Source organism: Colletotrichum spaethianum (genome assembly GCF_022836535.1).
Source record: "Colletotrichum spaethianum MAFF 239500 DNA, contig08, whole genome shotgun sequence".
In the NCBI taxonomy this organism is placed as follows: Eukaryota; Fungi; Ascomycota; class Sordariomycetes; order Glomerellales; family Glomerellaceae; genus Colletotrichum; species Colletotrichum spaethianum.
Genome location: NW_026054778.1, coordinates 1,101,555 through 1,116,325, shown reverse-complemented (window position 1 = coordinate 1,116,325; position 14,771 = coordinate 1,101,555). Strand labels below are relative to the sequence as shown.

General features: G+C 51.9%; 2 protein-coding genes across 2 annotated transcripts; both read right to left on the bottom strand.

Moving 5' to 3' along the window:
- Positions 1–2,555: 2,555 nt before the first annotated feature.
- On the bottom strand, positions 2,556–4,363 carry ColSpa_04147 (tRNA (adenine(58)-N(1))-methyltransferase catalytic subunit trm61; the record flags this gene model as incomplete). The annotated part of the gene is made up of 2 exons (XM_049270359.1): positions 2,556–3,854; positions 3,881–4,363. 2 exons carry the CDS (start codon positions 4,361–4,363, stop codon positions 2,556–2,558), a joined length of 1,782 nt encoding a protein of 593 aa, XP_049126316.1.
- A 1,660-nt stretch (positions 4,364–6,023) lies between these two features.
- ColSpa_04146 (uncharacterized protein) lies at positions 6,024–6,631 on the bottom strand (the record flags this gene model as incomplete). The annotated part of the gene is made up of 3 exons (XM_049270358.1): positions 6,024–6,183; positions 6,245–6,476; positions 6,559–6,631. 3 exons carry the CDS (start codon positions 6,629–6,631, stop codon positions 6,024–6,026), a joined length of 465 nt encoding a protein of 154 aa, XP_049126315.1.
- Between the last annotated feature and the right edge of the window lie 8,140 nt (positions 6,632–14,771).

Sequence of the window (14,771 nt, the reverse complement as noted above, 5' to 3'; positions counted from 1 at the left end):
GAAGCTCGTTTTCCACCCTCCTGGTATGCCACACAGAGAAGACTGGACCGAAGTTCCCGTCATGTCCAACTCTTTGCCCGATAGTGGCGCTTTCTCGGCCCTTTGTTTGCCCCCGAGCTGCTTCGAACCCCAGCTACGTACCATCGCCTCTTTTACGATCCTTCGGACTGGGCTACAGTCGTTGCGCCATAGCAGGCGTCTGATACGCTAGCAAGCGGCACTGGCCGAACGACGCGTGTGGATGGTCTTCATAAGAACCATCTTGAGAAGAAAGCTCAATATTGTTTTTGTTGTTGGTGACGATGATGATGATGACGACGAAAGGAGCTGCAAGTGTCCGCTGCCTAGTCCAAACTCGCCAAGCCTTCGGCACTCCATCCTGGCTGGACCAGGTTTGCCGCGCGCGCCTGTCTTCCCTCATTTAACAATGACAGGCTAAGCTTCTGAGTCAGCAAAGCACACTGCCAACTTTGATCGACCTTCGGCCATGTGCGTTGCTATTACTCAGTGGCCTCTCCGTCTTCGACTAAGTCTAGTCAATAACTGACGGATCTTGCAGTTCAGCTCTCCCGGCATCCAATCGGAACTGACGCTGCCATCTGCGTTATGTTATCAAATGGCAACTTGCAAAGCCGCCAAGATGCCAGCGGTGCTGTCAATCAACTTCAGCTTCAGCAGACTTAACCTGTTCGTTGGCCCCTGTGCCTGCGCAGATCTTGTTTCCCACTATTGCCTTCCCGCATACAATTTTCCCGGCACACCCTGTAGCCTGTCCAGATTCAACCAATCCTGTTTTCTTACCGCCCACTATCGCCCACATCGTGGACAAGGCCTCGTGTCGAGCTGGTTCGCTGCTCAACGAAGCACCGGCACAGAAGAAGATTGCAAGGACTTCAGCCCGCAACTCTCGAGGAGCAAGCATCGTGCCTAGCCGGTCTGCGTTGGTTCGTATCTGAAAGGTCGAGACCGGGACACGCGGCATTTAGCAGCGCTGGGGCCAACATCCAAACCACCAGAAGAAAGTTTGAAATGATGGCAACGGACTCTCTCAATCCTGAGAGAGTGGTCCTCTCTCATTAGGGCTAAGGCTCCCGAATGGTTTCCTCCTTTGAGAAGAAACCCGCAGGCATCGTCGCCCCAGGACCATTGAATCTCTGCATCTCAGAAGAAATCCCGCACAACCTTAACGTGGAGAGCGATAGTTCATGCGACCGAGGTCGAACATCCTCACGATCCATGCAGGCAAAGCCAGCGCGATGGCGCTAAGGGCCTGGAGCCTAGACGAGCTGCCGTCAAGCTGCAGTCAGTAGGTAAGGCACCCTACTCCTGCAGTCATTCGTTCTAGATCGTCACCGACACATAATTGTGTCGACAACCACGAACACGCTGGCCCATGCAAGCTCCGTCCTGCAGTGGCCCGTATTCACGTCGTGCAACAATCTATATTTGGCTTTGGTCTTTGTCGACCTCCCAATCTAGTAAATGGTGCGAGGAAGATAACGAGAAGAACTTTGCGCCATGGCCGTCGATATCTTACAATGGGGTTTTGCCAAATCCGCTATCTCGACCCTACAGGTGCATTCGACCACGCAGGTGAGCGTGCTCTTCTGCGGTGGAAGCGTAAGCTCGCTTACACATGACTACCATCGCTGGTCTCGCCAGCTGAAAGACGGCCAGACTCGAGAATCCTGCACTGCTCGAGGAGCTTCAGGAGGATTAAAGACTACCCCTGAAAAAAGCCTCTTTTGGTGCCAAGGCTTCAGCTGTCAGCCATCCACGAGACTGGCGCGGGCTCGGACCTTTGCCACGCGCTGAGGATATACGCTATTGAAATTCGATGGCGACCCTTGAATTAAAAGGTGCAAATGCATCTGTCAAACGAGCCACGCGACGAGAATAGGCGGAAAGCCTTACCATGGCTATGGAACCCCGTCGCGGGAACCTCAAACTAGTCTTTGCCAAGGCCATCTCGGGCTGGTTGGTGAAGAACTCCCGTCTCACTTTTTGTCTATCCTCTGTCTCACTACCCCGGTTCCGTCTTCATTGCCACGATATGTCCTTATAGTCGGCGTGCGAAATGGCTACTCTGACAGTTGCCATTGACTTGACTACTCTCGCAATTCCGGTCAACCCGGGTCTTCTTCATTGAACATCTGCCGAGTGGCAATGTTCTGGTCCATGGAAGACTCCTTGAGTCTGCACTATACTAGACACAATGCTCAGCTTCCTTAACATGACATAACAAGCGTTGTGGTCAATGTCTAAAGGAGAGATCAGCCTCGGATTTTAAGTTTAGTCAACCCCAAAAAAAGAACACTTGAGACAGTAGCACAACACGACCCAAAGGGAATTATTACGTTTGGGAGCATTCCGGGAACGTGGATTTCCACCGTCTGCCTCACCAGCAAGCCTTCTTCTAAATAGACTCGGTTGTTGTGGTATGGAAAATAGCAGCATTGATATTCATTCCTCGGTATATTTACGAAAGGGCCAGCCAGCCTCTGAGCTAGAATCCCAACTACACAATGTTTGTGATAAAAAATGAAACCATTTCTCTATTTCATCACAGCAATTGCCTTCATCTGCTCAAAGTTGGGAAGACCCAGCCCTGTCACAGGGTCCCATCCTTGAGTGCCGTTCCATGATGCGAAGGGAATAACCCCAGCACCTTGCAAGGGCTTACCCGACTGCAAATCAACACCGCCACATCCTTGAGCGATGCCAGTGTTGACATCCGTCAGTCCCTTGAAGCCTCTCTTGTAAAGCCACGGGTTCATGAAACCCATGGTCGGCTGGCCCACGCGAATTCTGGCATCGTTGAGAAGGCCAACCAATCCCGCAACCAATGGGGAGGAAGCCGAGGTGCCTCCACTACCAACGAGCTTGTTGGCGTTGACGATGGCGAACGGAGGGCTGGCAGAGTGTGCCGAGATATCAGGAAACCCTCGGCCACTAAAGTTGGTAAACGGCTTGTAATAAGCCTTCGTCTCAGACGTGATGCCGGTCTCCAGGTACTGGCTCACGGCGCCTTCCTGGTACCACGCCTGCTTGAAGTAGTTGCTGAAACCACTGCCGGAAGCGACCCAGGTGGTCTCGGGGCCGAACGCTTGTGTGCCGCCCACGGCGGTAATGTACGGGCATGTGGCGGGGAACTGCGGCGTAAATTGGGGAGCGTTGCTGCCATCGTTGGCGCGGCACGGCGCGCCGACACCCGTGTCACCACTGGACTCGAGTACGGTGACGCCGCGCAGGCCCATCATGCCGATGAGGTTGCATACACGCGTGGCATACTCGATGGGCACGGTTTGCTCGTCGTCACCGTACGACACGGAGAGAACCTGCGGGATCTGGGCATTCTCCTGCGTCATCATAAACTGGTAGAAGTCGAGGAACGGCTCGTTCTGGTTCTCCGCCTGAGTCGGGGTCCGCAGGTTGGGAGTCAGGGGCCCGTTGCCGCCAGTGATGTACTGCGTAATCGGGAGTGTCTTGACCGTGGCGGCTATGATCTGGGCGTCGAGGTTCGCCTCGCCGATGGAGCCGGCGGGATCTTGGTGGTCCTGTCCGCCGTTGACGAGGATGCTAGTGAACTTCTGGGCCGGCAGTTGGAACCTGTTCAGGAAGGTCGTAAGATCATCCTGGCGAGCAGACTCGTTGAGGAAGCTGGCGAAGCCAACGCGGCTGCCCGCCGCAGGATCAGCCTGGTAGGCGCCGTAGTTGTAGGCCAGCTCGAAGCACGCCGGCGTGAAGACCTTGGAGCAATTGGTTGTGGAGCCGGGCCCGGGGCCTGTCTGCGGGCGAGCGGTGCGGGCATTGGCGGCAGCTCGGCGTTGGTGAAGGCCGGGTCCGCCTTTGTGCTTCCAAAGTAGGTCGTTGGCGTGACGAGCTCGATGTGCTCAGCCATGGCGTCCGGGACTGAATACTCCTTCGTGCGCAGCTTCATAGTGCCCTGGACGTCGTAGTAGGCGAAGCTCGCGCCGAGCATTCTGTTGGCTGTGGAGACATCGGTCGCGAAGTTGACGAAGCGACCGCCGTCCGTGTATGAGACGTCGCTGACGTTCTCCTTGGCCAGCCAGGTCTGGATGGCGGCGACTGAGGCTTGGGCCGGCTTGAACATGTCGTTGACTTGGGCCGCCGTCAGGTACTTTCCATAGTTGGGGCTGTCCGGGTCCGAGACGTCCCGAAGCATCGGTTCCAGCTTTTCAATGTTTTGCATCTTGATGCCGATCTGAAGGCTGATCTGCTGGCCGTCAGCAGCCATGTTCATCATCCGAACGCCTTGGGCGAGGTTCGCCGCCCTGGACATGAGGCGGGCGTCGATGACGGGTAAGACAGCCGCAAGGGCGACGAGAGCCTTGAGAGCCATTCTGTCTGAACCGTCTATGCTTCACGGGACTCAAAGGAGGCTGGAGATATTGCCAGGCACAGGTCGTTCGCGCGTCTCGCAGAGGTCCGAACGTGATCAGTAGATGAGAGAAAACCGGATAGCCCAGCTATAAAGAAAAGAAAGAGGGGAACCACACGCAGGCTATAGCACAAGATGTATAAGACCAAAAGGAAGAGGTCGCTTGGGATGAAAGGGTCACGAGCCAAAAGGTAAGAGCCATGGCCCTACGGCTGCACCCGTCCTCTGGCCATAACTTCAGTCGGGCATCAGAGGGCTTCCCTTGCCGCACGGGAAGTAAGTTGTCCCCGAGTAACTCAATGCCTTGCCAGGACAGGTGCGACATTCCGGACGGCACTCGTCATAAATTTCGCAGTATACGATGATCTTCGTCCCAAGTTGGGCCGTGTTTTGGCCCACAAGGAAACAAACCGTAAGGTTACAAGATTCCAAACAATGCGAGTCTGCACGTCTGCACGTTTCAACGCATGAACCCTGCCCACCGCACCTTGTCGCAACTTGCCGAGGGAGCAAGGAAATTGGAAGGGAATGCAGGAACACAGAAGTCTCTTTCGATGAACAATGCCCGTTTCCCTGCGCATCCCTACCCCATTCACTCAGCCTAGAAATCACTACCTAGGATCTCGGTGTGATCTTAATTTGCAAGCCTGATGCTAGGTAGAAAGGCGAATCAGAGAAGCATACCCGAAGATTTCTGTAGAGTCTTGAGAAGTCTGACCAGTCGATCGCAAGTCTCAAGTTGAGCGATTGGTATTCCATGCATTACTCGCTGTATACTACATCTTCCTTACTCATACGCAGTCTGAAGAGATGCCAAAAAGTCCGTCGGATTCGAGCGAGTCGCCGATTGTTGTCGACATAACCTGTAAAACACCGGAGAAAACACGATGTGATTGGCGAATTCAGAAGCTTGGCCATCCTTACAAGAAACCCCGCGCGCATCGTGTATGGTCTAGGGGGGGGAGACAATCGAGCCGCGTTTATAGTTTCGTAGATCCTAATGGGTTTACTCTCACACGCATATGAGCTCCTCCATGATCAGCTTGTGGCCCTTCCTCTATTCATTGTCTTGGCTCTACGCCCGACGGCGGGTATCGACAACTGATTGGTTCTTCAACGGCTGGGAAACGGAGACTAATCTGTCTCTTGGCAAAAGTATTTGTCTTGTTTTTTCGGTGCTTGTTTGGGCCTACTGCCGACAAGGTTGTGGGTGTTCTGACAACAGTTAAGAGATACGAATCTGAGCCGCATTCAAACTTAACACCAACCTCCTTGGCTCACTTGGTACCGTAGGCAAATCACGGCAAAGAGCCCAGGCAATCGACCTAGTTATTTAAAGGATTTTTTTAGGCTTTGTCGGGACCCATCAAATAGAGACAGAATACTCCGTTCAACTCTATTGTAGACAGACTTATTCTATTACCTTCCCGAGCTCTTTCTTGCCCAAGCCTAGCCATTGTGCGGCAGATCCACAAGAGCATCGTCTCATCTTCAACAACATGAGGCCGTAGTAAAACACGACTGAAAGTTCTTACGACCGGCCGGCGCTCTCCGACAAACTGAGTTGAGTTTTTCCAAAAGTATTGTGAAACTGACACAACACCACCTCACGCCCACGCCGCTATGACAATCCGTCTGTGCGCCTCGAAATCGTCGCCGTGGCGATGAACTTGAACTGGTCGATCGGAGGCACAAACGGCGCGACAGGTGGAAGGGGATGTTCTTCTGGGATGATGATGTTGACCAAAGCTTTCCTCCCATCGTACGGTGGTTTGAAAAACCTGTGCCATTTTTGACAGATGAACATCATGCCTCTCCACAGGAGGAGTAGTCCGGACTCACCGCGTGTCTCTATACAGATGACTGACGTAGAGTTCGAATCTCGAGGCTGACCAAAACTCTACCACCCTAAACTGAAATGAATTCGAGCCGCCGCTCCAGCAGAGGACGCCATTGCTGGGGTACTTGTTGTTCGGGCCATGACTTGATGTAATGCCGTCCCATTCCCACGCCGTGCCACAGTGTGCACCGTTGATTTCCACGACGCCTTCCGTATTGGGGTCGTAGAGGTCGACTGGGTAGTTTGGAGTCAGTGTCACTCGAGCTATCACGGATCGTGCGTGGCTATAGGGTATGGAATAAATGGTTCTACTCACATTCGAGGGTACAGGTATACAGTTCGTTTCCTTCCTCCCTGTAGCAGACGGACTCGAGGTTGCTGAGAGTCATGTTGAGCCAGGGGTACTTGAACTGGGAAGCGTTTTGGCTTTCCAGGGCCGGCAATGCTGCCACAAAAGACGAGAGAGAAAAGATTGGTGAAAATGCTAGAAGTCTCATCTTGTTACTCTTTAAAGGCATCAACAATAGAAGTTATTAAGCTGTGATTTGAACACGGACCTGATAGGAGCTCGGAAGATCTCGATCTAATCTAGAGTATCTACGATGAAGAAAGATTGCGTGTTTGGCAGCCTTTATATCTTCCTGAGAAGAGCCATTGAGACGTGGTATCCAGCAATAACGACGATAGTATGCCCTGTTTTTTTGTGATGCCCTAAACCGAAACGTCATCAAATCACAGCAGTATGTGGGCGACCGGTGATATGCCCACGCGGCCCGGTGCGAGAACCCGTGGTTGTACGTCGTTATACGCCATTCTCGTTGATCATATGAGGAACTGGCGGCGGTCTAACCAGGCGGGCAACAATGCCAAGTTATGACCGATACGGCGGGTCCCGAAATCAGGAGAGGGTACCTGCTGAGAAGTTGCCTAATGTTCCTCGGAGATTATTGTGCTACCGCAGATTATGGCTTTTGCACTGTGAGAAGTGAGCACGAGATTCCATATGGTTCCCCGAAGCCTCGAACCGGAACAACCTTTCTCGATCAGGATGGAGAAAACTGGGTTTTGCCATCATCGTCTATGTTGAAGCTGTCCAAGACAAGGCGGTGAGAATCTATGGACTAGACAGGTCGCGCTTGAGCACGAATGGAACCTAGACGAAGGACTTGGGCCGACTATGTAGCACTCATCAACCGCTTTGGTCTCCTTTTATTGTTACGACTGGCGGTCGTGTCATCTGGCCCGTGGACATGACTGGTTATCCACGCCGTAGATATAGAGAAGCCAGAACAGCCCAAACGGGCAGTGTATTTTCATGCCTCACAACATATCATGTTATAACAGCATAGGTGAACTCAACGTGTGAATTTAAGATATATTCAAGCCGGTCACCTGTGAGTTTTCTTGTGTGACCGGGAACGGCAATTTGCCGGTTTTCCTTGTCGGTGCAACCACGCTGACCCGGTTGAAGGCCTGCCGTAAGTTTTTTGTTTGCTCGAAAGCATCACCAATTATCATATCTTAACTAGTCTATGAGAAAGCTTTTGCTCCCGGAAAGGAGCACATCCAGTTTCCTGGATTGTGTTAGTGGCACGATCACTGCAACCTTCCAGCCGACCATGCTGTGCCTTTGAACCGGAAAGGTCAACGGGAAAGCCGAATATGGTAGCGTTGGACAGCTATGTATGTATGATGTAAAAATTCAAGAGCAAAGGCTGTCTCATGACTAGCTCGTCGTGATAATTTACCGCTGGAAATGGGAGGGGTTTGGTTGTAATCATGGTCGTATATCGCTCGATGACTCTGTTTCAGGGGCGAAATGGCAGCGATCAAGCGGTGAGGGACTGCTATCAACGCCCAGTCATTCCACGAGGCTAATCAAGGCTCCACAGATGTCGATCTCCGAGGTGACTCCGCTCAAGGCTGCACAGATGTGTGCAATACGATTCTCGATTGGTTCGTCAGCCTCATTAGAACACACAGCATCGTGTCCCACGGAGCGGATTATGCTCAAACAACTTTGCAAGAAACTACACCGATGGTTAGGAAGGTCGCTAACCCCGTGTTTGGAGACACTGCTCCAAGAGGCCACAGCAAATGCCCAACTGCTCCGTGTAACCGTTTCCTGCAATTGCTTGGAGACACAGCAAGGGAGCGATGTCTTCTTTTGTCAATCATGAGAGTTGGGTATACACATTCAACTCAGGCATCTTCCTACGAGTTCCGGGGATCCGGCGACATCATTCTGGTCAAGATCAATTTGTTCGGCAGGCCATACAGTGACAGGTTTACAACAGACTACACGCAGCGGTGGTAGTACAAACAACAGTGGGCTGGAGCCGTTTCGTATAAAGACTAGACCAACATCTACTAAGCCTAGAGAGACTAGTGCCATGCTATTATTACTTGGTGCGTGTAGATGAGCTAGTAGACATTACGATTAGAAGGAATTTGTGGTGGTTGTTGACAAGCATTCACAAATGGCTCTTAGCATAATAAGCATCCTGGGTTCTCCTGAATGAGACAACTTTCCCAGCATCAGAAACTTCCGGTCTGCATATCTTGACTGGGCTTTTGCATGACTTGATATCAGCTTGGAAACATGGGACTGGCAGGCACGTATTAGATCCAATGTGTATGGTTTCTTTCTTCCTAGCTACTAACAAATTAACGGCAGACTTGATCTCATAAGAGCAAAACCGCAGACCCTGAACAACTCTGATCTCAGAAGGAATAATAGAGGATTATAAGTTTTCATATATGGAAAAGATCCACGAGCTGAGTACCGATGAGACTTGGAGAGATAATTGGTCAAGAAGTAGTATTGTAGACAGTCAGAAAGAGCTTTTCACGTAGGCCAACATCAATTGGCCTGTTAATCCGTGGTCAATACCCTCTTTCTCTCTATCGAAACCCTTCGTGCCGAAGTTCAAAGGAATCACATCGCACAACACTTTCCTTCCGGATACGGTAAGGGGGCTGCTGAAGGTTGTATTGTGCTGGTACTTCATAGGCCACAACTCGACAAGTATGGGAGCTTGAAACAGATCACGGGATAAGGGTAAGCTAAGAGAAGAGTATGGGATAGAACAGAAAAGAACAAAGAATAAAGATGATTCCGGCGGCTGTAACACCCGAGATGTAGCTGGCACTGCTCATAGCATACGTACACTAGATACATTTGGTGAACATCTGCCAAGGAACTGTCTTTTCGTGCCTTCTCCTGAGCCTAAACGAATAAGTGATGTATATGAATATAGCTCCAACGATACCACTCGTGCAAACAAAGTGCCCGGTCCGGCATTAACAAAGGTTGATGACTGTCGCTGTAGAACGCGTTCTAGCTTAGCATGTGAGGCAGGTACTCTATCACGCTTTATCTTCATGTTACGTTGCTTTCTGCGATATCTGTCTACTGATAAGATACACACTGGCGGATAAACCAGACCTGTGTGACTCAGGCGTTTGTTAAGGCCTTCCATGCTGTGAGCAATCGTACCTGACCAGAGAAGAAGCACAGGGCTTTCTGACGTGTCCGCATTTCTGAAAATGTCACCAGCGGCTCTTAATCTGACCTCGCCTCACCCTTAATGGCTGCTTTCTATGAAATATTGCGTGTATATACATTTAGACATCCTTTTTCTCTAGGAAATCCTTGTTGACCTCACTCAACTGCTATTGAGTGATTCCGGCTTGCCCAGATAAGGAGCACACTCAAGAACATGCCTGCTTTAACAAACCCTTATCAACTTCATCTCACTACACCTTGCACTTGTTTTTAAACACTAAAGAGGATTCATTTGCCTAACTTCCATCATCTCATATTACGTTATCTTGTCAAAAACAAAGAGGAGACAGAATTCTGGCCTCCTAAAAGAAGCCAACGGCACAAACTACCTTGTTATCACCAAGGTGCTTCAAGGCTCCCTGGATCTCTTTGGCTCTCCTCCGACTGAGATCCGCCGTGGTATGTGGATTGAGGCATTGTCGCAGCCCCAAGCCATCAGAATCATAGGACCGCACCGCAATTCTACCGGCCGAACCCTCTAGGTGGGTATTGACACCGGTCCAAGAATCCGGCCCACCCCCAGGCCTACTTCGAAGCTTACAACACCCTCAAAGAGGTAGTTCCATGCCTGGAAGCTCTCCACGGTAACGGTAGTCATCGAATCTAGGCGCCCCCGGAAAACCGCATCATCTTGAACGGCCGCGACAATGTTCAGGTCGACAGCCTCGCCTTAGCCCATGCCCTAAACTACATAGTCAAGATCACCTACGTCACCCACATTGCTGTCAGCCTCCAAGACAGCTTCTGGGCATTCGCTCTCCTCACTATGGGCCGGGTGTTCGGAGCTTGCTCTAATCCCCAAAAGATACTCCTCTCACAACGACGGTGCCGCAACGGACGAGAAGACCAAAATCATGATCGTCACCGCGGTGTCCTGACACGGCGGTATCATCCCAGGCTTTAGGTTGCAGATCCCAGCAGGGTTTCAGAAGGTAAGCTTGAAGTCACATCGGTGTCATTTCCTCGAGTGGAATCAGGCCGGAGCTTCCCATCCTCATGACCATTGAGAATAGTCGGCCAAGATCGACATCAGGTTCGTGGCCGCTGCCTCCGTGCAGTCCATCGGTCAGTCTTTCACAAACACCCCTTTAGCTACTCAAAGCAGTCGCATACTGACATATAATAGAGCATACTCCTGAATTGAGATACGGAGGGAGCCCTCATCTACCGAATATAACACAAACAACGGTTCTAGGTGGGGAATAGGTAGCCAAGAGCCTCCGGAGCCGTTCGGTAGCCGCGTCTTACGGATCCGAGCGGGACGGGACTGTAAGCCCACACCCACGGTGGATTCGTCGGTCGGAATGGCCGACGCTCAGGCTCCGGGTACCACGTTTCAGGGCATCGCTAATCCGTTATAGGAGCTTGGGCCCTCTGCGTGATTGACCCGAGGGCCTCGAATACTTTCGCATACAGAAGGGACGCATAACTTGATTGAGGAGGAACAAGCGGGGTGAGCCCCAGGCTGTGAGCCGACTATACTGACCTTGGGGGCCATGAAGGTTAGCATCGGTAGCCTTAACCGGGCCAAAATCTCGTTCTCCCAGAACAAGACGCACATAGGCAAGGTATCAGAGTATGCTTCGTATTCAAGTCTCCTTTCGGAGCACCAAGATGCAAGATAATCCAATAAAACCCCGAGCCCCCGGGACTATTTGACTCAGCCATCATATCAATACCTGCAGTTATCAGCCTCGCATCAAGCATCAGCTAGCCACCGGCATCTCAAGGGACCGTCAAACAAGAGATTCTGATGCAAAGACGATCGCTGCTTGTCATGTAAGCTACGTAAGATAGCAAAATGTCTTTCTCAAGAGGGAGTATGCCTGCACTGTAAGCACCGAATCGAGAAGACGCATAAACACCTAACGTGTAGATCACTCGTCTCGATGTCGTCTGAAGCATTCCATCAACTCCTTGGAAGCCAGCTCTTTGGGGGAGGCGCACCCCTATGTTACAAACGTATCCGTAGCATGAATATGAAGCTGATCCCTTATCTATCCGAGAAGGTTGACGTGCAAAGGTTGGATGACTTGTCGTGTGGTTTGAAGTGGTGGTGGTGAGACCTTCGCCGCAAGGAACCTGGTCCCCCTTCCCAGTGGTCGTCTGCTTAGGTGATCCGCGGAGCCCGAAGACCGAATCTGGACAAGCGCGATTGACGAGAGCTGATCCGGCTTCCACCCATGAGGTTTTGATGAAGTTTTGCCCCCCCTTCCGTTCCCTTGTCCTTGTCCTTCCCTGCTATTAATAGCACCAATGCCCACGCCAAACTGACTTTTTGCATAAGAGAAGGGCAAAGGGTCCCCCTTCGTGCCCCCTCCACTTCGCAGATCCTTGTTAACATTGGACCGCTTGGCTGGAAAGTTGCCCAATGCCAGGTCTGATGGCTCGGATGACAGAAAGCCTCCTTCGGCGTGGATGCATCTGGCAGGGTGGCAGCCAGCGTGCAGATGAAATCAGCTGTAATTAACGAGAGAGTCAACGATCATTGGCAGCCTGAAAAGTCAATCTCGAACTGCCATGAGCCGTGTTAGGAAGGGAGGCGTGTTTGTGGACTCTAATTCAGCTTTGTTGAAACCGTCACCTCTCACGACCCCAATCCAAATGACACACCATGACTCACCCATGCCGGTTGACTGCAAAATCCACGTTGGATGTAAACTAGCTCATTAACCTGACGAGCCTTCTGACGAGCTTACTGTTGGCCCTGCTTGTTTCTTTTGGCGGTGAGCCATTAGTAGCTTCTTTTCTCAACAATAGCTCCACCAGAGCTCTCTAGGGCCGAGGGTTGTCTGAACGGCCACGAAGATAGTAGCTAAGCTTCTTGAATTGATTGGTGTACCACTAAAGGGAGCTAAAGGGCCAAATAACTCCTGGGATATACGCTGGAAATAGCTTTCGTGAGCCCAGATATCATATGAATGCGATGGCGCTCACTGTGAAGACTTATCATGCATCTTCGGACGAATGATTCACTAGGCCGCATGTTCATTGCAAGCATGAGCGAAGAGCTGGCCGACCTGGCCTCAGAAAGTATTGCTCTATGCTGGAGACATGCTTGATACCACACGAAGCCCGTGTAACATGATAGCTGTCCCGGACTGATGCGGGGCAGAAGTGTGAGGTGGGGGGTTCCTATCAAGGTCTTCGCCGAGAACATGGTGAGAGAGCTCTCCACTGAGTAATTTGCCGAAGGGGAGCGCACGAAGAGCGAAGCATCAAACTTGGCACCTTGAGCTTCGCCCGCGAACAAGGTTACCCTTTAGGGCTGAGCTGTCCGAGCTGTCCGAGCTTGACGGGGGGGGGGGATTGAGGTAACTAACTCACATTGAGTGATGGCCCCTCCAACGAATGGATTCTTTATCTCTCTCTGGTAAACCCTGTTGTTTGATGTGGAACATTGTTATCCAACTTCCACAACCGACAGCGACAGCACGATGGCTGTCTGCAAGAGGCAACAAGACATTGGTCGACAAGGACTCGCATTATTCCGTGGCTTGCTTAGAGACAGAACGGCCGCAAAAGGCGTACATATATGACATGCATGCAGGGTCAACGGGAGTGAGTGCTCAATGCTGGATGTTGTCATTGCCAAACGTCTCGCTGTGGTGAGCCCGGGATCTAGCGCATCCCCTCCCTGTCTTCCTCCTATGCCCGCTCTACTCTCAGCTCGGGCAAAGTGAGTATTATGGAGCACCCGTTTCCCCCGTCTGCGCATGTATGTAGTTCGGGGCCTGGCATCAGCTCGCAGCTCGCAGCGTGGTCGGCGACTTTTCGACGACGGGGGACGAAAGCCAAGCTTAGGCTAGGCTGGGCTGGGTATGGCCTTGCTGAGAGGTTGGGTGGTAGCAGCCCTCCTCCCGGTACTGTACCGAAGGACCGAGACGGCAACGGAGACCCGAACGAGGATATGGCTGCTGAAGGATGCCGTCGTTGTTGCTGAGGGTAGATGTATTTGCTCGGGGTTGGAATTTGGATGAAGCTTGCGTTTAATTACTCCCCGCTGGTGCTTGGCTTCCCTCCGTCTTGGACCGTAACCCCATATAATCCGATGTTGTGGTGCTCGAGACTGGGTCCTCATCTCATGGTTATTTTCATCCAGCAGTGGTGGTGGTGTAGCCGGTGCTGACTGTTGGCACTAATGGGATTTTTTGCCTCCCGCAGGCTCCGGAGGAACTAGATCATCATGACCGTGGAGATCATGTAAGCGGGCGATGGGAGGGACAGAGAGACACAGGACCATTTTCTCGGGGCTTTTCTTCGAGCCTCCCGTCCGAAGCTTCGTTTTGTGAAGTTTTCCGTGTCCGCACCCCGTCCGTAGTGGAGAGATGGCGGGCCGGTGAAAAGGCAATTGATCAGCCCTATCCTGGCGTGGCATCCTAACACGACGCCATTCGCCTCTCTCACCCTCACACCTTCCTTCTAAGTCTGATTACCTCCCCTCTTCTGCATTCCGCCCAATTTCACAGAGTCCAGTCGAATTTGCCTCTGACATCCCCAACTGTCCGCTGGCAAAACCACGACTCTCGCTTGTGTTCGATACCTTGTTTGGCCGTTTGGCTGTTTGTCTTCTGTCTTCACTATCCCAGCCACCGGTTTAGAGGCTTTACCCTCCGGCCTGTTGCTGACAGCAGACTGAATAACCACCCCTGGCGACGCTGATCGAAACCACTCTGTGTTTCACTAAACGACCCCAGATCCCTCCCCGCAGCAGCTGGAGTGTGTCACCCATCCCCCATCGACGGTCGAGTCTTAACCGCTGTTCGTCTGAACAGAGGCAGCCGGAGACGAGCGACTCCAGACAAGACAAGCACTTCTTTCCACCACCCATTTGCATCCGTTAGTTTCTGGTCTGCTATCGCTGGACGAGAATGGGATAGCGCTGCACGCCAGGACTGGACGAACAGAACGACAGACACCATCGGACCAAGCCATCGGCACCACCCTAGCAGTAAGCCATC